Source organism: Garra rufa, chromosome 14 (genome assembly GCF_049309525.1).
Source record: "Garra rufa chromosome 14, GarRuf1.0, whole genome shotgun sequence".
Lineage (NCBI taxonomy): Eukaryota > Metazoa > Chordata > Actinopteri > Cypriniformes > Cyprinidae > Garra > Garra rufa.
Window position 1 is genome coordinate 38,524,355 of NC_133374.1, and position 25,148 is coordinate 38,549,502.

General features: G+C 36.1%; 1 protein-coding gene across 1 annotated transcript; it reads left to right on the forward strand.

Annotated features, from left to right (window-relative positions):
• Nucleotides 1–166: 166 nt before the first annotated feature.
• aadac (arylacetamide deacetylase) lies at nucleotides 167–25,045 on the forward strand. Its single transcript, XM_073817826.1, has 5 exons — nucleotides 167–536; nucleotides 2,327–2,555; nucleotides 5,273–5,342; nucleotides 18,993–19,164; nucleotides 22,438–25,045. The coding sequence occupies exons 1-5, from the start codon at nucleotides 396–398 to the stop codon at nucleotides 23,056–23,058; spliced, it is 1,233 nt and encodes a 410-aa protein (XP_073673927.1). The 5' UTR covers nucleotides 167–395; the 3' UTR covers nucleotides 23,059–25,045.
• The last annotated feature ends 103 nt before the right edge of the window (nucleotides 25,046–25,148 follow it).

Genomic DNA, 25,148 nt, shown 5'->3' on the forward strand with positions numbered 1-25,148 from the left:
AGGGAGGCACACCAAAGCATGCGATGACCTACAAGGTTATCTGAGGAATTTGAGAGGAGCTCTGCGTAATGCACTGAAGCTCCAGTTGCGTTTCATTACGACTAGATATATTCTTTGCACAGGACACGGCGCAGAAGCCAAGAGCAGCGCGCGCTGAAACGCACAGCTTTCCACATGCACGCGTACAGTATCACGATCAGATGACACTAACACGTGTTGTCATATCTCGCTGGCTCCAGTCCAAAATTAATCCAGGATTACACTTTAACACAGAGAGAACTCAATGACTAATAAACGCAGCTGACGGAGGCTTCAGACTTTATTGTGAAAAGAAAAACATCAGACTATAAAAAGGAACAGAAGACACAGGCGAGATCCAAAACCACACCAAAATAATGCGGTCTAAAGGAGTGTTTGTGCTTGTTATTCTGGGCGCGTTAACAGCTTATTACGTTTATTCACCAATCCCGAATAACATAGAGGAGAGATGGAAACTAATGCTCGCTGACTCTTTCTTCAAAAGTTTAAGCCAGTTGGTAAGTTTGCTTGCATTTGCATTTGTATTTTAAAACGTATTGAGCTGCCTGTAAGATTGACAGCCATCAGTCTAAAGCTTAATGCCGGTTTAACGCATATTGCCATGCGTTTGCTATGTTACGGCCGTATATCTTGTATCGTGTTATTATGTTGGGCACGGTTGATCAAAGAGTGTGATTACGCAACTTATCGCAGTAGTGGCTTATTTGTCGGCTCAGTTAAGCGTTTGATTATTTGTTTGGATTGTTTGGCATGACACCACACCAGCGGTGAGGCAGATTTACAGTTTACAGATTATGTCTAAGCTTATATAGTAAGCTCTGTGGCTAATAATAGCTGGAAATTATAGCAGGAAATGCCAATTAATAAATGCATGTATAAAATGCCCCTAAAATAGAGTTAGAGTTATAATTTATTGTCTTTTATTGTCATCATACTGTAAATGGACTGAAGTGATGTATGCTCTCTTACACCAATAACCTTCATAGCAATTTTGACAAGATATAAAAGCTGTGATTTTGATTCCATAGTTTAATAAACTTCTCAAAACTGCTTGGTAAAACCTGTTTTTTTTTTTTTTACTTCGACCAACAGTCTTCTTAAAAAATATAGTCTTTTCTGTAATCTTGATCAGATATCATCAGTGTGGTTAATCATGAATGTATCCGCTTGTTCAATGGTGTTACCTTGAATTTTTACCTGCCATTTTTTTGGGGTCCACTATCATTTCCTTAGTTTTTCCAACGTTGACAATAAGGTGACTGACATACCACCACAGTTCAGACTGATATTCTGGCATGTCCTGATTCTTTCCTTACAGACTTAGTATTACAGTGTCATGAGAGTATTTAATAATATAGTTATTAGTTCTACTAATCCAATCATTTGTATGTAAAGTAAACAGAATAGGAGAGCATACACAAGCTTGAAGGGCACCTATACTAATTTATTTAACTTTAGATAGTGACCGATTGAGTATGATTTGTTAAGAAGGAAAACCACTTAATAATAAAAGGATTATCATTAAGTTTTACAAGATTAGAATTCTCTAAATGTTGTAAAGCCAAGTGAACTACAGTACTGACAGCATCAACAATCTCTTTTCTCTCCTTGTAAGCAAACTGGAATGAATCCAACAATAAATTAAACTGGGGAGTGTTGGAACACACTGTACTCAATCTTACGTCTGAGAGTCTTTTTCCCTCTCAATTTGTCTGCTACAAATCACAGCTGTTTTGAAATCTACAGCTTGTCCGTCTTATTAACTGCGTAAATGAGTGTCACTTTTGTTACAACTACTAGGTGGGTTGAAGTGGAACACTAATAATCAATTTACACCGGGTCTTTCATTTGACTTGACTTGTTTTTATAATGATGCATTTAAAAGTTCTTTATAAATATATCTTCATAAAAGTTTACAATGTTGTTGCAGATAATACATGTTTATCTGCATTTTAGACATTAATTATTAATCACTCAAACCCCTTTATCTAAACCTGTCTATTCAACTCTCGAAATATCGAAAAATATCTTGAACACTGTGAACATGCTGGAGTAACATCATTTAACATCAAGTGGCTTAACAATGGGCCGTTGTCTGCTGAAGCAAAACATTGGGACAATCTGGTTATTAGTGAGATGATCTCAGCTGATCAACCACATGTCTGCCCTGTTCATAACCTTTTGACAAAATACAACCAGGCGCCGTGTGACTTCCGCTGGAAGCTCTTGCAGAAAATAGTTCAAACACTTCTGTTTAAATGCATTTTAATGTGTCCCCCATTCACAGGCAGAACTGAGTGAGCGGATGGGACTGCTGGACTACATGAAAGTTATGATGTTCATCACCTTTGCAGAGCGAGTAGTACCTGTGTCAGATGAGAGGGTGCAAGTGTCAGATGAGAATTTTGATGGGGTAGAGGTGATTGTGTATCAGCCAACCCAGCAAGAACAATCAGGAGAGCTAAGAAGAGCCATCATTTACCTGCATGGAGGAGGATGGTGTCTTGGCAGCTCCCGTGAGTACCATTCACACGTCACTGTATAACGGAGTGTCCTAGCTTTCATAATGGTGAGGTAAATGTATTCATATGAAAATGGTCATTCTTTGAAGTACTCAGGGATTTATGTTCTCCATTACTACATCAGATTTCTGTTCAATCAAATTCCAAAGAAGACATGCACAAGGTCAGTGCACAGCAAAATCCCCAGTGTTAATTTAACACTCTGAGTGTGGACACATATAGACACTGAAGCAGTGTTGAAGTTAACGAGATAATTAGGTGATTAACAAAGTGATGATTGATCATTATTGAAGACACCTGATGTTCATAAGCAGAATCACCAAAGGAGAAAACCAAAATTTTTAAGCAACCATTATAGTGGTCAATGTTTGCAGTAGTTAGGCTCTTGACCCTTAAATCTTTAATATTAGGGCTTGTTTGGCTGCAATTACTGAGCAAAAGTCATCGGGTTGCCTTGACATAATCATCATATAGTGACTTGAGTATTTTACGTAGGATTTTCTTACGGACTACAAGAAACTGTGAACAAAAGAGCAAGCAGTTTTGGCATAATCAGATAATGGAAAAAAGAGTTTGTTTTAATTTAGACACACAGACATGAAGAATCAGTGTGAGAATCACAACAACGGTGACCATCAAAAAGCGTGTTGTAACCAATCAGAACTCATCCATGACTCCCATCATGCATTGCGGCATGAATAAATTATGAGAGTTCAGAGTTGATCGGTTTATCCAACTGAATATGCCGATTGTCACCATTGTTGAGATTCATGGGCTGGTTCTTGATGTCTATGTGTGCCGTTGTGAAACACTTTTTTTTTTTCTCTAAACAGGTTGTAAAACAATCTTTCCAAAAAGTATAGGAAGTACTGGATCTTCTGTGGATTGTCAAGGCTATTAAAATAAGCAACAACAAAAAACTAAGAGATTAGACACTACGTGATTCACGTCAAACAATGAATATGTTAAAACATGATCATCACCTGATGACATGAGCTTATGTTTGGCTGTTCTAACGCAAATACAGCAGCCAAACAAAATCTAGTATTAAAGATTTAAGGGTCAAGAGCCCAACTAATGCAAACATTGACTGCTATAATGGTTGCTTAAAACTTTTGGTTTTCTCCTTTGGTGATTCTGCTTATTAACATCAGGTGTCTTCAATAACGATCAATCATCACTTCGTTAATCACCTAATTATCTTGTTAACTTCAACACCGCTTCAGTGTCTATATGTGTCCACACTCTGAGTGTTAAATTAACACTGGGGATTTTGCTGTGTGCAGAGCAGAGTTGAAAATTTAAAGCAACTTGAGGCAAAAAATGCCTCCAAAATGAACATCCAAAATACAGGAGCTAAAATAATGCCCCTGCACAGTTGAACTTTATTACAACTGTTGAAATTGTGTATGACTAACAAAAAGGAAGTATTGCCAAAAAATATCACTTTTAGTTCATAGATTTAAAACAACTATGAATGTACATAAACTGTACAAAAGCTCTCTTCTAAAAAAGCCTCCTTCCTTTAAAGTGGTCTATTTTTAAAAAGTGATTTACAGTTTATTTTAAGGTGTCCTTGTTACATGGTAATTACACATTCAAGTAATAAGTAAGGGATAATGTATATCCAGCCAGTTGTTATCTTATTACATGGCTTTTTGCCACAAAAGTAAATAATTAGACATTAAACATTGATCTGAGTTGAATTATTTCAACGCAAAGCTTCCGTGAAGAAAGCAGTTGCTAGGAAGGTGCAAGTTCAAACTAGATGGAATTTTAATGGAGACGGTGCAGTCATAGCACGTATTACTCAGAATTTCACCACAGAAAATCATTAAAATATTGATTTAAAAGAAAAAGGTTTCAAAATCGTACTAGTTTGTTAGTTATCTTATAATCAATTACAGTGTACAAAACAAGAGAGAGAGGGAGTCTGCGATACCAGGATGACATCATTAATTTAATAATTGTACTAGTAATATTGACTTGAGTTTCACTGTTTTAATAGCCAGACAAACGCAAAGTTTCCCCAAAGAAAAAAGCTCTGACTGCAAGCAGTTACCTGGATGAGCCTGTGTTTTTAGTTTTTATCGGTTGTTATCTGGGAATATCAGACCTTGGAATGTGGTGACTGACCAATCAGAATCTAGTATTCCACAGAGCCATTTGATAAGTAATAATAATTGACGTACTTATATAGGGTTAGGATTTGGGTTTGATTTAGGGTTAGTTGCATGTAATTGGGTGTAATTTATTCCTATAGCAATTCCTGCAGGGGCGTCGGACAGGGGGTAATAGTGGAACAGAGTAACAGGGGCCCTTGGAAACAGGTAAATCCCCCTCCCCCCCAAGAAACAGGTAAACCTAACTCCCCGAGACGCACTAGCGACCAACACTAGAGGCTGCAGCCTTTAGCCTCCTTGTTGGTGCGTCCGCCCCCCATGCCGGAGACCCGGGTTCGAGACCTGCTCGGAGCGGGTGCGAGTAGGACCCGAGTGAGAGGGGTTACACAAACTTTTTTTGTTAGAACGTAATTTTTAGTTTTTAGGGTGGCCCCATAGCTGAGTCAGTGCATGGGGCCCAGAATTCCCAGTGACGCCCCTGAGTACATGTGATATATTTTACTTTAATCCTTGAGTACTGTTTTCTTCACTAGCGGCCTAATCAAATAAAAGTCAAAAGTACATGTATGTTTGTTCTTCTCACCGTAGGTATGGGCCCATATGATCTGCTAGCCAGGCACATGGTTACAGAGCTCAACGCAGTTATCGTATCTGTAGAGTAAGTATCAAATATTGTTTATACAATAAAGATGCTTGCTTGCTTCAGCAAGGTCACTTTGATTGATTGATGTCATTTTAGGTAACTGTGTTTATCATTTTTATTAGAACCATTAAATTACTAATTAAGTATCAGCTAATCAATAAATATCATATATAACCCAGTTTGTAACAAAATAGTTTGGAATTCCCTCAGTTCCCTATTAAAGTGGTACTCAAAACTGCGTCATGACGTTGACACTATGGAAATGTTACTCATGAGCCAGTGTCTGAGAACACATCATCAACTTTATTGTCTTCAGGAAGCCATTTGTCTGCGTGAGAAAACTCAAAAAAGAAAGTTGTAGAGATAAATTAACGCAGATTTAGAAAGTTTTGCAGGTGTACCATATTGATTTATTAAAGAATGTTGACCAACATCCTGACAGATTAAAAGATTTACATACTCCTACAGATCTGGCCATTTAAAATGCGCGCGGGAAGTAAAGTGGTCTCGCGTGACGCCGGTGTATTCCAAAGGAACACGGAAAATACAATGACATAGGAAAGACATGATCAGTAGGGGGCAGTCATGTAACGCACTGGACTGGAGCAGGCTGAAAACATTGCTGCAAACTAAAAGGTACGGTAACCTGGAGGGGACACCTTCGGTTCACTTATGTTTGTCGTGGCCACACAAATGAATTCGTAGGAACGTCATATTACTTTTTGTCATTGCCACGAGATATTAATTCCTGGGAATGTCATATTATGTCGTGGCCACAAGATTATTTTGTCGAGGTAACGACAATCTATATGTTTAATGCATAAACAAACCTGCGTAACCATAACCCAGGATTATCAGAGATAGGTTTATTAATATTTTTTTATTTTGAGTTAAGAAATGTTTTTATTAATTGTTATAGAAATTAATGCAATATTAAGTTATATATTAACAATAGGCAATGCTGTATATGCGAATGTCTGTGCGCGATGTAGACAGCATTCAAAAGTTTATCAAGAATTTATTACATGTAAGTACTTCAAATTACATAGCCCTGCAAGAAACATTTTATGCATCCTTAAGTCTTTTCCATTAATTGATCCTTTTTTTCTGTAATAAATGTATTATTCGTTTATATTCAGTATGTCCCCCTTAATTTCGATATCTTAACATTCCGAATCTAAATGATAAATGCTGACATGCCATGAAAGCTTTGATTATACTATATGGCATATATTCATTTTTAGTCTAATTATAACCTATATAGTGTTTCATTGTCGAGTGAATCATTCACGTTCCATTTGTAAATCGTTTATGGTCACACACGGGCATTAATACAATCATAAAGTCAAAACTTTATTGGCATAATTGTAGTTCACAATATTTGCTAAATATATGCCAAATAGCATATATAAAGTTATTTAGGTTAAGCGATTCACAATAAAGAAAAAAGTAGATAGCTCTAAATCGCTTATTATTTATTCTTATAGGTTAATATTATTTCAATACCTGGTTAGGGCTATTTATTTTTAACGCCTGACAATTATGCCAATTACGTTTTGACTTTTTGATATTTATCCCCGTGTGTGACGATACATGATGTTTTCATTTACAAATGAAACTACGTGAATGATTCATTTCTCAGTAAAACAGTTTAATATTTATGTAGTCTAGTCTGTTAATTAGACTAAACAAAATAAAATATGTTCAATTCATATTTTATATGTTCAATTCTTTAGTTAAGAGAAGGAATGTAGGCCTATTTTACTGTGTGACGATAAATTATTTCCAAATGAAACTACGTGAATGATTCACTCTTCAGTTATTTGTCTATTAGTTAGACTAAATAAAATACAATATATGTTAAATTTAAGCTTTAAACTGCATTCCAGTAAAAACCCCAGTCATAGCACCTTTATAGTATCATTTACATTCAGAATGTTATGTAACGAGATCAAAATGAAGGAAAAAATAACGAATACAAACGAATAATACAAATATAATGGGAAAAAAAGAAGGTCAGTCAATGGACAAGATTGTGGGATGCATGGAATGTTTCTTGCAGGGCTATTTAATTTGAAGTAGGCCAATGTAATACATGTAAACACTTGTGAAAGCTGTCTACATTGCGCACAGACAGCATAAGCATATACAGCATCGCCTGTATAATTATTTAATATTGTATTAATTTCTATAACAATTAATATAGGCAAACAATTTCTTAACTCAAAACGAAATATCTCAAATAATTCTGGGTTACTAATGTCACGCAGGTTGGTTTATTCATTAAACTCGTGGCCACGAGAAATGCATGTTGAGCAAAAATACATTTCACGAAAATAATATAAAGATTACAAAACAAAGAAAACAAATGGAATGAGGGATATGCTTTAAAGTTCACGTAAAAGCCAAATATTAAGCGGCATCCTTCATGTTTTCTTTAATCAGCAAATACTTAACATTTTTGAATTATATTCACCTTCTGTTTTTATGACAATAAATTTTGAATTTTGAATTCTTCTTTTTTTTTTTTTTAGAAAAACGTCCGAACACCGGTCTCAAAAGTAGAAGTGAAAGTCTTGTTTCCACCAGCGCGGAATTTTTTTTATTCACCGTAATTGATGGATGTCTAAAACAAAAATAAGGAGAATCCTAAAACATATATATTTCTTAAAATAATAACATCTGAACTTCATACACAACAATACGGCAACGACTTTACAACAGGACACATTGTTTTATTTTAATTTTATTTTTTAGCTTGTACACCAATGGATTTCTGATGTCGGGATATTTCAGACTGCATCTCCACAGCTTAATCACTTTAGTATTAAACATACGGGTCAGGAGGCGGGTCGGGTACAATATTTATTTTTTTTATTCTGCGGTCCGAGTTGCGGGTGGGTTATTTGAAAACGGTCGGGTTCGGGTTGTTTATCCACTGACCCGCGTGTCAGGTTGGACACTAATGTTTTGAAAAAAGTGGAGCGTGTGAGGAAAGCTTTCCCCTTCTCCCTGGCATGCATTTGAATGCTGAATTCGAAATGCAACTGAATGCAGTCGGAATCCGCCCCCAGCACCCCCAAGTCTCCAAATGTTGATTACAACAAGGCAACAGACAGCATTCAACACCCCACCCCACCCCCACTCTGCCATTCATAAACATTTCGCTCTTTATACTGCATGCCGCTTAACTCTGATGCCTCATTAACGGCTACTTTTCAGAAAACTGAAAAAAAAAAAAAAATACACTTCCCTTTGGTTTCCCAGAACAGACTTAAGCCTAGTTCCAGGCTAAAATGATGTAAATCGGAGCTGTTTAAAGATAATAAAAAAAATAATAATAAAAAAAAACTTTTACTGATCGTTGGTCGGAGATTCAACCCGCAGTTCGTGACTGGAAGCTGTTAAGAGACAGACTTAATGAACTTCTCCGAAATAGAAGAACTACTTTTCCACTTAAAAGAAAAAGAAAAAAAGGTGGAAAAAAATTGCATAACTCACTGGAGCACTTTTCAGAATCAGAATCAGAATGAGCTTTATTGCCAGGTATGTTTGCACATACTAGGAATTTGTTTTTGTGACAGAGCTCCACAGTGCTACAGAATGACAGTGACAAGACGATACATATTATAAAAATAACAATATAGAGGTATACAAGACAGACAATGTGCAAAAATAGCAAAGACATTTGAATAGAAGTAAGTATGTGCTTTAAATAAATAACGGAAAAATGAATAAAGAATGTATAGTGTTGTATGTTGCACGATCAAGTGTTCATGAGATGGATTGCCTGAGGAAAGAAACTGTTTCGGTGTCTGGTCGATTTGATACTTAACAATTGTTGTATTCGTTGTCAGTCATATAGGCTAAGCTTTATTGTTTTGAAAAGTGAGCCTTCTGTTTATTTGTCTAAATTATTTTCTATATTAGGATATAATAGTATTTATGGACATTAGGCCAAATCTACATGGGTTTCTTCCCTTTCACTTCAATTAGTTTTTAAGAAAAAAGAAAAAAAAAACTGCATGGGCAGTGCGTCATAATAATGTACGGCATCAAAATGTAAGAACAAATCTAAAGACAATAATAATAATAATAATAATAATAATAATAATAATAATTATAACAATAATAATAATAATAAAATTAATTATTAACACTCCTAAAAGTACAGTATAGTGCTCAGATACACTTACGGTAGGTGACCTAACCCTAGTTGATACTTTGTTTCAACTTTTCAATTATTTCATTAATTAACTAATAAACAAATGCCTTTCCGATGTGATATAAGTGAAAAGGGAGACGATTTCGAAAATGATTTCACCAAAAGGCGGATGCGAACTCGGATCTCCCGCGTCAAAAACGATATGTTACTCGTATTATCACTTACGCCACTGAAAATGTTGCAGTATAGCCGTAGTTTATAACTGTAGTTTATATTTATCCTCTCCATTTCTATTCCTCTCTACTCAAATTAATTGTCAGTGTATTAATTGTCAGTGTTCAAGAGTAAGGGATTGCTCAAAACTATGCTATTTTACTTATTTCTGTTATTTGTGTACAATCACAACGAAAAAACAGATGTGTATGCTATTTGAAAAAAAAAAAAATGTAAACAAGATGCTGGTTCAAGGGCGCGTCACAGAAATTGCCTACAATTCTGCATATAGGCTTGCTACTTATTAATTTTATTTTATTTCGTTTTGTTAAATTATTATTCATTAAGAAATTTATATTTCGCATATGGGCATTTTGCTTGTGTACAATTAACCCCTCAAAACGAATTTAACTGTTATTAATGTGTCACAGCCACGTTTCAATTTAAATGTAATTTAACACAATCTTGTCGTTAATAATAACTAAACGCGTCAGTTGTCGTTTGGAAAAAAAAAAACAGAAATTAACATTTATATTTTCAATGCATTCTAATAAAAGTTCAACAGGAAAAAAATAAAAGAAAATAATAATAAAACTGCTCCTGCTTATGAATAAATTTTTGCTTGATGATGAAGTATCTAAATAGTCTATAGGATATAACAAAGTGCTTTTCCAGTCCCGCTTCCACGAGGTTTTATTCCGCATCCACCCGCTCCGCGCTATATTAACTATATTATTCGCCCGCGGCCCGCTTAGAATAAATTTCTAAGCACCAAAATCGCAAAAATACTGTAGTTTATATTTATCCTTCCCATTTCTATCTGTCTCTACTCAAATTAATTGTCAGTGTATCTAAAATTGTGTATCTTAGAAAAAGAAAAAGACGAACTACCTCTTAAACATGCATATCTTAATTTGATGTTGCTTTAAAACGCTGAAATATATAGCCTATAATGTATTTTATTCTGAAGGTGAAAGTTGTCGAGTTATTTAACTGCCCGCGGCGCCGTCAGGATCACTTGATTTTTTTCCCCTTAATAAAGTGGATACAGCTTACAATACTCGTTCAAGAGTACGGCATTGCTTAAAACTATGATATTTTACATATTTCTGTTATTTGTGTACAATCACAATAAAAAAAAACAAAAAAAAAAACGCGTAGGCTATTTGTAAAAAAAAAAAAAAAATGGAAACAAGATGCTGGTTTAAGGGCGCATCACAGAAATTGCCTAAAATTCTGCATATAGGCTTGCTACTTATAAATTTGTTAAATTATTATTCATTCAGAAAAGAAAAACATATATTTCTTATGTGGGCCTATTTTATTTATTATTATATATAGGTTTATTGGGTTTTTCTCTGTGCATAAGCTCTGCGCGTGAGGTTCTGATGTTTATGCTGCTTCTTGCTTGTGTATAATTAATCCCTGAAAACGAATTTAGCGGTTTACGTCAGTTGTCGGTTGGAGAAATAAAATAACCGAAATTAACATTTCTGTTTCCGATGCAGTCTAATAAATGTTCGTCAGGAAAACAAAGAAAGAAAACAAAATAACAATACAACTGCACCTGCTTATGAATAGGCTATCTTTTTGCTATTGGTTTGAACCATAATTTCAGGAAAGAGGAATCATTGAACTGTTGTACTGGTATTTGTGACCAACGCCCCCTAGAGCTGGCCATGGTGTTTGGCTACAGAATGTTGTTCCTTGCGCCACCTGGTGGATATTATATGAAGTGCAACAACGTTGTAAAAAAATCTAAAAAAGCCGCTGCGGCAGGACGCGTGCCCACGCGTGCCGAATTGCAGGCTGCCGCGTGAAAATAGACGCATTTTTAATGGCCAGATCTGTATGTCATCCAAGATGTTCATGTCTTTCTTTCTTCAGTCAAAAAGAATTATGGTTTTTGAGAAAAACAGTCCATATAGTGGATTTCAATGGTGGCCAACGGGTTGAATGTCCAAATTGCAGTTTCTATGCAGCTTCAAAATGCTCTACACGATCCCACTGAGGAATAAAGGCCCATTCACACCAAGAACAATAGCGTTAACTTTAACTATAAAGATAACGTTTTAAAAATCGTTTCAAATTTAAGAGAATAGCAGTGTTCACACCACAACTATAATGATAAAGATACAGGGCAACAATGTCATTGGGATGTATTGTATTGTTTTTATTTCCACTACATTGACTTCGTTAGAGGTTATGCTAGATTCACTGTTTGGTGGGGTCGAAACGTGCATGCTGAGGATATCGTGAAAATGCTACAAAAACAGACAGTTATCGTTTACTAGTGTGAACGCAAATAGTTGTTGTATTTATAGTTATCATTATCACTCTTGGTGTGAACGGGCCTTAAGGGTCTTGTCTAGCGTAACAAAATGGTCATTTTCTAAAAAACATTCAAATGTATATGCTTTTTAACCACAAATGCTCATCTTGCACTAACTCTGCGATGCATATGCGCGTCTTCACACATTGTGTAATCACGTTTGAAAAGTCACGTGTGGTTAGTTCTTCATCTGTGTACTTCTGCTCAAAAATGTAGGGTAGGGCGAAAAACAAATTTTCTCCTCGAACTTCAAAATCATCGGACATAATTTTTTTTACCATTTTTTTGTAAAAGGGGTTTGATTTTTTGCACGTTTGCTTTAAACACTGGGTCGGTACTGTGCGATATGTAATGTGTGAGGTCAAGCTAGTGCATTCTTGATTAAAAAGTGTATAAATTTAATATTTTTTTTAGGAAATGACCGATAATTTTGGTAGATAAGATCCTTATTCCTCGGCTGGGATCATGTAGAGCCCTTTGAAGCTCTATTGAAACTGTAGTTTGGACCTTTTAACCAATTGGCCACCATTGAAGTCCACTAAATGGAGAAAAATCCTGGAACGAGTGAGTTATCCAAAAAATTTATCCTGAAAGTGAACTAATCCTTTAAGACAGAGATGTCACTTCATGGCAACCAAAGCAGTCAGAGATCAGCATCACTGGCCTAATCTGTCAGCGCTGGAATAGAAGAAAATATCACTTCGCATTTTCTAACACTTTTTTTTTTGAAACACCTCCTCAGTCTTAGGACTGATGAGTGTAGGTGCTTGGTTTTAGGAGAGATTGACTCCTGGATAGCGTCTTGCTCCATTGCATTGATGGTCATGCGCATAGCTATGTTGCGCTGGAGGGAGAGGTCAGGGCACTCTTCTTTTAACCACTTCCACACAGTCCCAAAAGGGGATGAGGTTTCAATCCGTGATTACTCCAAAGAGAAGTGCTATGTGCTATTAGAACACAGAAACAGCAGTCTAGGTTATATTCATGGTCACAAGGAGTGTTCCCATAGCATCAAAGTCATGACGCAGTGTCTTGGTTCCCCTTCTCAAGAAACCATGGTTGCAGTCATGGTTAAATATTATGATAAAATGGAAGAGACAAGTTTACATAAACACACAGGCACACGGTAATCCAAGAATGTTTTTTTAGATTCATCCAAAATCCCTGATCTGTGAAGTAAAAAGTCTCCTTTTTTATTTATAGTCTTTTTGAGAATTCTTCCAAATCCTCTGTATTCTCAGTTAAGTTGTAATTGCTTCAAAAGACCACACAATAGATAGAAAGATACCAGCAGACTGTTGAGAACAAAGCTGACAGATTGGTGAAGGAATCTGTTTCATGTGAAACAGGCAATATGGTTCCCAGTGGTATTCAATAAGTTTTTAAAATATTATGTAATTGCAGACAGGAAAAAAGAAAAATTCAAAAGATGAAAATGGTATTTTAAAGCCTAAAATCAATAATAATAACTTCAATAAGACAAACGTTAAGATTGCTTTGTATGATTTTTGCCAGGATCCAATAGGTGGAAGAAGTGGTAACATCACCAGCTAAAATTGTTTTCAAAAGTACCCTTTTGATTTTGATATATATATATATATATATCTTATAGTCGTGAAGCAACACATGGAAGAAGAAATTGTAGCTTACAATTGTTGTACTGACCTTAGGTACCACTATCAGTAAGCCTGACATCTAAAGGTCTAAGTATATATTGTTTTTGAAATTAAGTGTGAAAAACTTTTATGGCCCTTGCTTAAAAAAAAACTTGTTTGTGATTATTGCAGCATAATTTAATAACTCTGGTCAAGCAAGTTGTGACAAGTAGTTATGATAATTACGGCAATAGTGCAATGGACTTGCCGTCTGAGGTGTTTTCAGCAAAACACACCCTTCACATACTCAGGTAGATCTGCTGAGCACATCCCTGTATTATTGAACTATAAATTGATAGATAAAAGGAAACGCATACCCTGTCGCCTTACTGAGATACCTTGATACTGATGATAATAGACTAGTGGTATGCTAAGTGTTTTACAACTGTTATATTGCACCAGAAAAAAATATTCCAAAACAGATTCTAAAAGTAAAAGCCAGGACAGAGATGAAAGTGATGTGATGTGTAGCCAAGTATAGTGGCCCTTACTTGCAATTTGCGCAGTCGTGGGTAATGAGGTTGAAAAGCGCTGATCATTTACTCCCATCTACATTTCTGGTACTGAGACTCAAACCCGCGACCTTTGAGTTACAATTCCGACTCTCAAACCATTAGGCCACAACTGCCCTAGGTATGTGTGACCCAGCCCCCTGATTAAGCACCAGTAATGTCTCCCTACAGCTGTGAAAAATGCTGAAAAAATGACACTGTTGTCAGAGCAGTGGCACATGCTCAGGACAAGTAAGGGTCGTTTCCACATTGGGACCCCAAAAGAAAACTTGATGCAGAAGAGCCTAACATATTATTAGATTCTTACGTTGTTTGTGAAAGACACTCTAATCTTTGCACTGGGTGATACACACGATTGCAAAATAGCAAAATAATTGAAAACAGGTGGAGCGTGAGACTCCAAGAACAGATTATAGACTTGTATTTGGACAGGAATGAGCACGTTTTAAGTTTATATTGGCATATTTTTTTACCTACTGTATTGCTGTAATGTGTTTCCATCTCAAAATATAGTTATGCAAATAACAGCACTAGTATAGTGAAATAAAACAGCAACAATGTGGTTGATTGTACAGATAAATAAAAGACAAAGATAAAATTATAAATACTCAGATAAGAAAAAAAAACTTTTTTTTGCTTTGCTTAAGCATTTGAATTGATGTGTACATTTACTCAGAAGCTTCAGTACTCATCAAAATGATGAAACAGTTACAAAAGAAATTAAGAGCCATAAAAAATATTCTTAGTGTTCTTCCTCTGTTTTCACAATTGTAGACCAATAGTCCTAAAATGTATTTTAAATATAGATTCTTAAAACTGATTTTTCATGTTGAGCATCAGTTACTCAATGGTTGTTTGTGCCAGATCTCCCAAACTTTGATATATAGAGTAGTCACATATTTGTCTACTACAAATAAAACTCACTTGGGCGTGTACTGCATAATCACAGATTATGTAAAGTAATGTCAAATACAAAGAGTTATTCATTTTGGGACTTTAAATTTAGCACAAAAACAATTGCTGTGTGTGTACTTCATTCAGTCACTAGCTTTGTTGTCATCTACCTATTTTTATGTGAATTTTGGAATATCACAAAAAAAATGCTGGATGAAAATATCAAGATGAGCATAAATTCTATCGTGCGCAAAAAAAAAAAAAAAAACATAAAAAAAAAAAAACGTATGCACTCATTTGAGGCGGGTGATGTGTTTATCCAATAAGAAGATGTGCATAAACTATGATGGAAACACATTTTACATAAATCCCTTGATGTGCAACAAAAACCTCAATAGAGGATGTGATTGGATAATTGGACTCATTGGAATCATCATAAGGAGTTGGTTGTAAAATTTTTAATAAACTGTTACAACTATCCCCAACCCAAACCGCTATAACATAGCAAACTGTTTTAGCATGTAGGTTTTAAGTTAGCAAGAATGCAGGTATAAAATTAAACTAGAGAAACAGATACTTTAGGTTATGTAAGTCAAATAATTGTATCTGCAACACAATGATTGCTAGGAAAAAAATAATCTTAATGAAAAAAAAAAAAAGTTTTTTTGGTCATAAAATCTACAGTGTTGCTTACATTCACATGCAACTTCTGTAACGTTAAAAATGTAAATGGAGTGTATGATATTAATGACATCACCACAGCTCCTTTCTTTGTTACAACACCCCCGGTCTCCCCTATTAAATTCTGGAACCACACCAACAGTACACTTTCTGAATATCTATTTCAGGTAATCTAGTATACCTGATTTACAGGGCTATATCAGTAATTGTATACTTCCCAAATATATAATAGGTGAAAAACAATATGTGACCAAATATGTATGTCCAAAATTCACAGTAATCATACAAGAGTAGACAAAAAGTACCTGGATGACCTACTAATTCCGGTGAGAGTGTAAAGTGCGCATACAATGGACACTTTACTATCCCATGAGTTCACAGGAGATTTATTAAATGATTTATGAATGGCAGTGACGCAACATGACTGATGCTGGTAGGTCATATGACAGTGACATCAGGATAAATGTAGTATGTCCAGATTGCATTCATGCTACGCATATTGATACTATATAGAACACAAAAAAGTACCTATTCAAGAAGAGTATGTAATTTCGGAGCACAAGTCTACCACCAAGCTGATGAGTTGAATCAGGTGTGTTTGATTAGGATCAGATTGAAAATGTATACTGTGGTGCGCTTCCAGGAATAGGGCTTGGAAACATTGCTATCGTGGGTGTTTTGTAGGTCATTGTTTTGTTGGTTTTGTTTGACAGCCTCCCGTCCCCTATGATTTCTCTTTCCATTTCCACACCTCTACACACTCATTTTTAAGCCCTTTTCAAATCTCAGGTGTCTGTGCTAAAATGGGACTGTCATCCCTGCTGAAAAAAACACCTAAAACCAGCGTAGGCAGGTTGGCTGGTTTTAGCTGGTCAGCAGGCTGGTTTAGAGGGGTTTTGGCCACTTTCCCAGGCTGGTCAGGCTGGAAGACAAGCTAAAACGAGCTACTTTCAGCCTATGTTGGTTTTAGCACTTTTTTTCTGCAAGGATGACCTTTAAGAAACTTGCATGTCTTAACAATTTGGACAGCACTCACTGATACTGATGAACTCTATATTGATTGTGACATATCTGATATATCTTCTTATACCTGCCATAGTTTTGCTTAAAGAGCTGAATAATGCTCTTAGTCCTAACTCTGCTGGAACATTTTCAACATGTGGATGCTCTGTTCTTTCCAAAGAGTGGCTTCATGCTGTTCTCGCTGTTCTCACGTATTACCTGTTATGCAAACACAGCAGGAATAGGATAAATAAATGTGCTGATGACACCACTGTGATCTGATAAGCATCAACAATGAACTGCAGTGAGAGTAAGTCCTCTCAGCATTTGCCAGCAGTCCAGCATTCCAAAGCAGAATCCCGTAGTATCATGGATAACAGCAAAAACAAGGACACACAGTGTGTCCACTGAGCATGAAAATGAGATACAATCGAAAGGAAAAGCCAAAAGAAACATACTGAACTGATAATAAAAAGTCAAAATATATTTGGTGATTAGCATTTAGTCCCAAAATCTGATTCGTCCCTATTTATCTCCTTTACAGATCGGCCAGACTGCCCGTTGCTGTGAAACTAAACACTTTGACTGCCTGCCAGGTGTCCAAATGTCAGAAACACTAAAGAGATTATAGTGAACTACAGGACACACAAAACACTTGTTCATCATTGTTATTTGGCCAGTTAATGTTGGAAGAAATAGCGAACTACAAATGAAATCCAAACAGATTTCTAGGAATGCAGATAATGAACTAACTTGGACCTAAATCAACTTCAACTCAATTTGTCCCAGACAAACACTTTCAGCCAAGATTCAGACCTAAGTATATAGAGTTGAGCAAGAGAAACGTTCTTGTCTTAAGAAAACTTTTTTGATCCACTACAAATGTTGACTACTATACACTATTGGTAGCTCCGTGGCAAGTATGGTTGGGATAGACAGACATTTGTGGCCAAACCTTGCAGAAAACAGGAATAAGGAGAAGGCTTTCCTGCTGGAAGAACCCATTTCTCAGCTGCTTTCAAGCATCTTATTAGCCACTGAACTCAACAATTTGCAGTTTCTTTAAGCTGTTCTCACTCCAGATCTTTCCAACTCAAGGTAGTGATGATGTGGTTCTTTCACCACAGCACTGATTCCATCAGTTTTAGCAAGAGTACAAGAAGACGAAATTCTTCTTCAGTTATTTGCAATGTAATGGCCATCCCTAGTTTTATTTTTGGATATTTGCAGGCCTTGTTGGTGAGCACCTCCTGTATAAGTTTTGCTTCTAGGTTTATAAAGGTCTATTGCTTCCACTATTCCACTATTTTCCTCTCTAGTAGTGATAAGTAGTGATATTGCTACCTTTTCACATCTGCTTCCTTGGGACACTGAAAAAAGAAAGATTGCACAGGATTTGCCCTGTAAAACATTGAAGATTTTTATTGAGCACTCAAGAAGGTGGTATAAATCATATTAGTTGTTTTTTTTTTTTTTTTGATGGTCGCTGTAAAGGGCTTGTGGCTAAAAAACTAAGGATTTTGCATTGGCTGAGGGATGCAATTTCTATAGCTTATGAGGTGTGTGGTTTGACTTAGCTCCTAGATGCTAGAGCACACTCTACCAGGAGTGTGGCATCATCTTAGGCATTTTCGAGCATCTTTAGAAGATATTTGTGTGAGGCAGTATGGGCTTACTTTTTTAAGAAACAATGGTGCGGGTGCTGTCTTATGAGTCGCTGGTAAAGCAGTGCTTCAGAAAGTGTGGCATCAGTGCCATTAGCCAATAAAAAGGTGGGTTTCTATAAAGGCTTCAGGCAATCGTAACATCTGGGGGTTTCGATAGCTACAGATACATTGTTTCATTCCTAATTCAGGGAACCAAGGTTACATAACTTTAACTGAGACGTTTTCCTCAATGTTATTTGGGATGCATGAGGAAAGGATTCTCAAGAATCCCCCCTCACAGACACAGTATATGGAAAGTATATTGGAGTTTGCAAACTAACAACAAACATAAGTTCACACTCTATTGCAGACATGTTGCTACTTTTTTAATCCTTTCTATTAATTTTATAATAATAATAATAATAATAATAAACATTAAAACCACTTATAGTCATGCTATTTGTGGTCACTACCTGTGGACAACCATGCTATTTACAACAACAGAATTTATTCTGACAAAGATAGCATTAAGAGGAACAATATCAACATAATTTGCTCTGTGCAGGTATCGTCTTGCCCCAGCTTATCATTTTCCTGCCCAATTTGAGGATGTGTACCGTGTGGTGAAGTACTTACTTCATGTTGATGTTCTGAAGAGCTACCATATCAATCCAGAACGAATTGCTGTGTCTGGAGACAGTGCAGGAGGAAACCTTGCAGCTGCAGTGGCTCAGCAGGTAAGATGTGGAAAATTCAGATCAGTCTATAATTTTAATGGTAGTTTTATATTAACAGTGAGAGACAAAATATCAAAAAAATCCAGAAAACGCATTTCAGAAAAGTTATAAATTGATTTGCATTAAAAAGAGTGAAATAAGTATTTAATCCCCTATCAATCAGCAAGATTTCTGGCTCCCAGGTGTCTTTTATACAGGTAACAAACTGAGATTAGGAGCACTCTCTTAAAGGGACTGCTCCTAATCTCAGTTTGTTACCTGTATAATAAAGACATCTGTCCACAGAAGCAATCAATCAATCAGATTCCAAACTCTCCACCATGGCCAAGACCAAAGAGCTGTCCAAGGATGTCAGGGACAAGATTGTAGACCTACACAAGACTGGAATGGGCTACAAGACCAACGTCAAGCAGCTTGGTGAGAAGGTGGCAACAGTTGATGCAATTTTTGTAAAATGAAAGAAACACAAAATAACAATCTCCCTCAGTCTGGTGCTCCAAACAAGATCTCATCTCGTGGAGTTTCAATGATCATGAGAACAGTGAGGAATCAGCCCAGAACTACATGGGAGGATCTTGTCAGTGATCTCAAGGCAGTTGGGAACATAGTCACCAAGAAAACAATTAGTAACACACTACACCATGAAGGACAGAAATCCTGCAAGAAAGCACATGTACAACCCGTCTGAAGTTTCCCAATGAACATCTGAATGTTTCAGAGGAAAACTGGGTGAAAGTGTTGTGGTCAGATGAGACCAAAATCCAGCTCTGTGGCATCAACTCAATTTGCCGTGTTTGGAGGAGGAGGAATGCTGCCTAGAGCAAGAACACCATCCCCACCGTCAAACATGAAGGTGGAAATATTATGCTTTGGGGGTGTTTTTCTGCTAAAGGGACAGGACAACTGCACCACATCAAAGGGAACCCTACTGAAAAATCCAGCTAAACCAGCTCAAGCTGTGTTTTGGAACATGGTAGCTGGCAGAGGTGGGGCCAAGTCTTTCTATTCAAGTCACAATTTAAAGCCCAAGTCCTCAAAGAGTTAAAGGTAATGAGATAATTAAGTGACTAATTAAATGATGATTGTGCATTAGCGATAAACACCTGCTGTTATCAAGAATTACAGAGGATCAAATGTTGATGTTTTATTGGTTAAGATGATGCTACCATCATGAAGATCAGTGTTTGCTTTAGTTGGGCTCTTGACCCTTGACTTATTATGTTAGATCTCTCTTTGCAACATCATATGTAGTGATGTAGATTAGAAAGCTTAACGTGATAGTTAATGTGATTGTTATCAGATTGTGGCCTGGTTATATGTACAGTAACTGCTATTGTGTTCAAGTTTAGGTGTTGAGTGATTGCTTCTGTGCAGCTAGACATGTAATTAAAGTTTTGTTCTGATAGTTCAAAATTAAAAATTCTGCTATATGTAAAACATACAAATAACTTCAGCTCAAGTGCTAATCAGACACATGCAGACATCAAGAACCAGCATATGAATCTCAACAATGGTGACAATGAAATAAATTCTTTATGCTGCAATGCATGCTAGGTAACGCCATAGTAAAAACTCCCATCATGCACTACAGCATGAAGAATTTTTGTCACCACTGTTGAGGATGGTATGATAAGTGTTTATGTCTAAAAGCCTGAGCTGCTGTAAGTCTCCCCTCAATATTTAAGCAGTACAGTGGCATTTTTAATAAGACTTTTTCTCCAGCCGTTTGATAGTTGAATGTCAGTCTATAAGCCAAAGATTTACTATTACATGATACTCACATGATTTAAAAGCAAAACATGTTAATTAGACTGCTACCACAAACTTCTGATTCTGTAATGTGCAAAAGCTTGCTGTGAAACAATATTGTAACTGCTTAAAAGCAATTTACTTTGAATTACTAAAAGGGTCAAAAGCCCAACTAAAGGAAACACTGATCTTCATGATGGTAGCATCATCTTAACCAATAAAACATCAACATTTGATCCTCTGTAATTCTCGATAACAGCAGGTGTTTATCACTAATGCACAATCATCATTTAATTAGTCACTTAATTATCTCATTACCTTTAACTCTTTGAGGACTTGGGCTTTGACTTGTGACTTGAATAGAAAGACTTGGTCCCACCTCTGAGCTGGTCCACCAGCTACAACCAGCTTTGACCAGCTAATAACCATCTTAAACCAGCTGGAACCAGCTACCATCTCAGGTAGGGAACCAGTAAATCTTGGGTAAGAACCATTGAAAATAGGGCGTAGATGAGTATTCCAGCATGACAATGACCCAAAACACAAGGCCAAGTCAACAAAGGAGTGGCTTAAGAAGACGCACATGGAGGTCCTGGAGTGATCTAGCCAGTCTCCAGACCTTAATCCTATAGAAAATCTGTGGAGGGAGCTGAAAGTTTAAGTTGCCAAACATCAGCCTCAAAACCTTAATGACTTGGAGAGGATCTGCAAAGAGAAGTGGGACAAAATCCCTCCTGAGATTTGTGCAAACCTGGTGGCCAACTACAAGAAACGGCTCTCCTTTGGTTGCCAACAAGGGTTTTGCCACCAAGTACTAAGCCATGTTTTGTGAAGGGGTTAAATACTTATTTCCCTCATTAAAATGCAAATTAATTTATAACTTTTTTGAAATGGATTTTTGTTGTTATTCTGTCTCTCACTGTTAAAATAAACCTATTAAAATTATAGACTGATAATTTCTTTGTCAGTGGGCAAACCTTCAAAATCAGCAGGGGATCGTAATTTTTCCCTCACTGTAACACCCAATTCATTTAAACTTTAGGGATATCAATAGCTGGGTTTCCATCCAAAGCTGTGAATTTAACTTGTCTGCAAAATGAAAATACCACATACAAAAGTTGTGAATAAGCAATGTTCCCATCCAACAAGTCATAATCGTCAAGTCATAAACTGACACTAAATATCACTAAGAAAAGTAGGAGAAGACACTGAATTATTTGGGAATTAAGGGATTTGTTGCAGTACTTCAAAATGTGCATAAAAACAGAGTGATGGAAACATAGCTAGTCTGTCCAGTTAGAAAGTACAAGTGATTGTGAATCAGTTGCTCCTGCTTTGGTGCAAATTAAACTGACAACAGCTCGAATGGCATTTGGCAGAGAACACCAGAATTGGCAGCTCTGCCGTTGGCACCCCATGTGATTTAAGTGTTCCCTTATTTATTTTTTTAAGAAGTATATGTAACTTTTTACATTATTTTACTGTTAGTTTCACGTGTTTAACTTGTTTTTTTTGTATACACAGTTGCAGAAGGACCCAGAACAGCATGTCCAGTTAAAGGCCCAAGCTCTAATCTACCCTGTTCTGCAAGCCTTGGACCTGAACACTCCCTCCTACCAGCAGAACCAGCACATGCCTATACTGCCCCGCACTCTGATGGTGAGGTTTTGGAGCGAGTACTTCACCAGCGATAAGTCGTTTTTGAGAGCCATGATGGCAAACAGACACAATAACCATGAATCAGCTGCTTTACTTAAGTTTGTCAATTGGAGTTCATACTTACCCGATTCATATCGGCAGACGTACAATTACAGTGCTCCACCTGTGGTCACCGGAAAAAGTTCAGTGCATCCTGTTGGTCCTCATCAATTGCTTGCAGATCCACGAGCCTCGCCATTACTGGTGCCAGACACAGCCTTGCGTTTCCTGCCTAAAGCTTATGTGTTGACCTGCGAGTATGATGTACTGCGCGATGATGGCTTGATGTATGTCACACGTTTGCGTAATGCTGGAGTTGATGTCACACATGAACATTACCCCGGTGGATTTCATGGTGCACTAATGTTCATCACGTGGCCCACAGACTTTGATATTGGACACAGGATGGTGGATAACTTTGTATCATGGCTTAAACTGAATCTATAAGATTAATGTAGAATGCGGCAATACTTTTTGCATCGGTTTTGGTCAACTGGTTCACATATATTTGTCTTATTTATTTCATTTTTTTTCCTGTTGTTTACAGTGCACCACTTTTTATCTTAAAAAGGGCACACTTTTGATTGTATTAATCCATTATGGTACAAACATTCCTATTATGACCAAATCTGGTCTTAAGAAACACTGGTCTGTATTATTTCCAATCTGTTAACTATGTATGTGTTACTAATGAATGTGTTCAACACATTAACAATAATAGTGTTTTACTTTATTTTTTATTTGATGATTATCATTATTTCAGTCTATCGCAATTTCCAAGAAAATATCGGAGTTACTTTTTCAAATAAGTAACGCCAGTTACTTTTTCCCCATATTTATTGATTAAAAGCTCTCCTGTTTCCATGTTGAGAGAAATTGTAAGATGTTTCTTTAGTTCTAGAATAAATGTGAACATGCATTAATTCATCTCACTTACTAAAAAACATATACACTATTCCTCAAAATCAATAAAAACAGTGAAATTTAATGCAAACTTGCAATAATTAAATATGTTAAATAATGCAAATATCCTTCATGCATTTAATCCCATTTTATTAACCGATGTCTTTGCTGCAGACCTTCGATGATCCAATTCATCCATACTAATAAGCTAAAATTACCCAAGATAATCTAACATTTGTTTTCCTTTTTTTAATTGCTGAAGAGTTGACATTTGTTCTTCTGTGGTCTACTGTACAGACGTCAATTTATTTTTCTCTAAGCCTGAGGCTTTTGGTGTAAAAAGGCTTTCACATTTGCCAAAAATACTTTTTGTATTAAAAACAAACAAGCAAGCCCTGCCCAGATTTAAAAATGAACGCAAAAGTAACATAACGCATTACTCTCCATAAAAAGTAAGTAACGTAATTAGTTACCTTTTTAGGGAGTAACACAATATTGTAATGCATTACTTTTAAAAGTAACTTTCCCCAACACTAAAGATAAGATCAAAGTAAGATCAAGTCTTCAGTAGATAAGTAATTTGCTTCTGAGAACTGAGAAATTTCATGACACCATGACTTGAAGCTGCAGATCTTTCTACTCTTACTAAACAAATTAAAGTGCCTCACTGAAAGATGGAAAAATGGTATGTAGCAATGATTTTTCAAGCACACACAATATCCCTTAATCAATTGCTTTTTTATACAACAAAAAAATTACATTTAGTTTGTATATTTCTTTTCGGGCAATTAAAATGATTACAAAAGAAAGCAAAACATGAAGTGCATAGATTAAATAACTGACGAATATGATATTTTATTTTTATCAATCCAAACTAAATATGCACAGCCAAAAGCAGTAATAATGACAGATTTAAAATTGTTTAGGCAAAAGGCAATAATCCATTTTCAATATATGTTTTTTAGCATTCTTTTCTTGCGATACTTATACCCTGTTATTTATGTGCCAAAAAAAACTTTTAAAAAAAATTTCACTGCACCAAATTATTAATTTCAAACCTTACCTTACAGATTCCCATATATCCACATAATCAAATAATAATGTGCAACTGCTATAAATATATCTGTAATTTCTGTTGCTTTAAAAGTGTGTTTTGTGAAATATGCTATAAAAAAGTAAATAAACACAAATAAAACTAAACAAAACACAAAATTGCTTCTGTTTGTAGTAAATACACAATTTACTTGAACTGCAAATGTAGGATTAGGTAACAGCATAAAAGCGATAAACAAATTTGGTTTTATCATAACACACTAAACAACAACAACAATTTATCTGAGGCTGAACTTTTACAGTTGTGTCCAACTCTGACATGCAAATGTGAGGCACTAATGTACATACAATAGTAACAGGTTGCATTATTATAATATTGTAAGCAGCCAGTGATATGACCAACATGTGTGACCTGCAAAGATAAGTTCCATAAGACAATGTAACATTCCAAATTCCTCTGATTCATTTCTGGGCTAACGAGTACGGTGTGACTAAGATTAAAATATTTCACTCAAGTGATTCTGTTTTGTATGTGTTATCTCATGACTGAAGCAAATCAGACAATAATTATACCTGTGTCC

Excerpts from the sequence above, each read along its gene's own strand:
- aadac (XM_073817826.1), top strand. The coding sequence starts at position 396 with ATGCGGTCTAAAGGAGTGTTTGTGCTTGTTATTCTGGGCGCGTTAACA. Across the intron at positions 537-2,326 it reads TCAAAAGTTTAAGCCAGTTG|GCAGAACTGAGTGAGCGGAT; the intron begins GTAAGTTTGCTT and ends CCCCATTCACAG. Across the intron at positions 2,556-5,272 it reads ATGGTGTCTTGGCAGCTCCC|GTATGGGCCCATATGATCTG; the intron begins GTGAGTACCATT and ends TTCTCACCGTAG.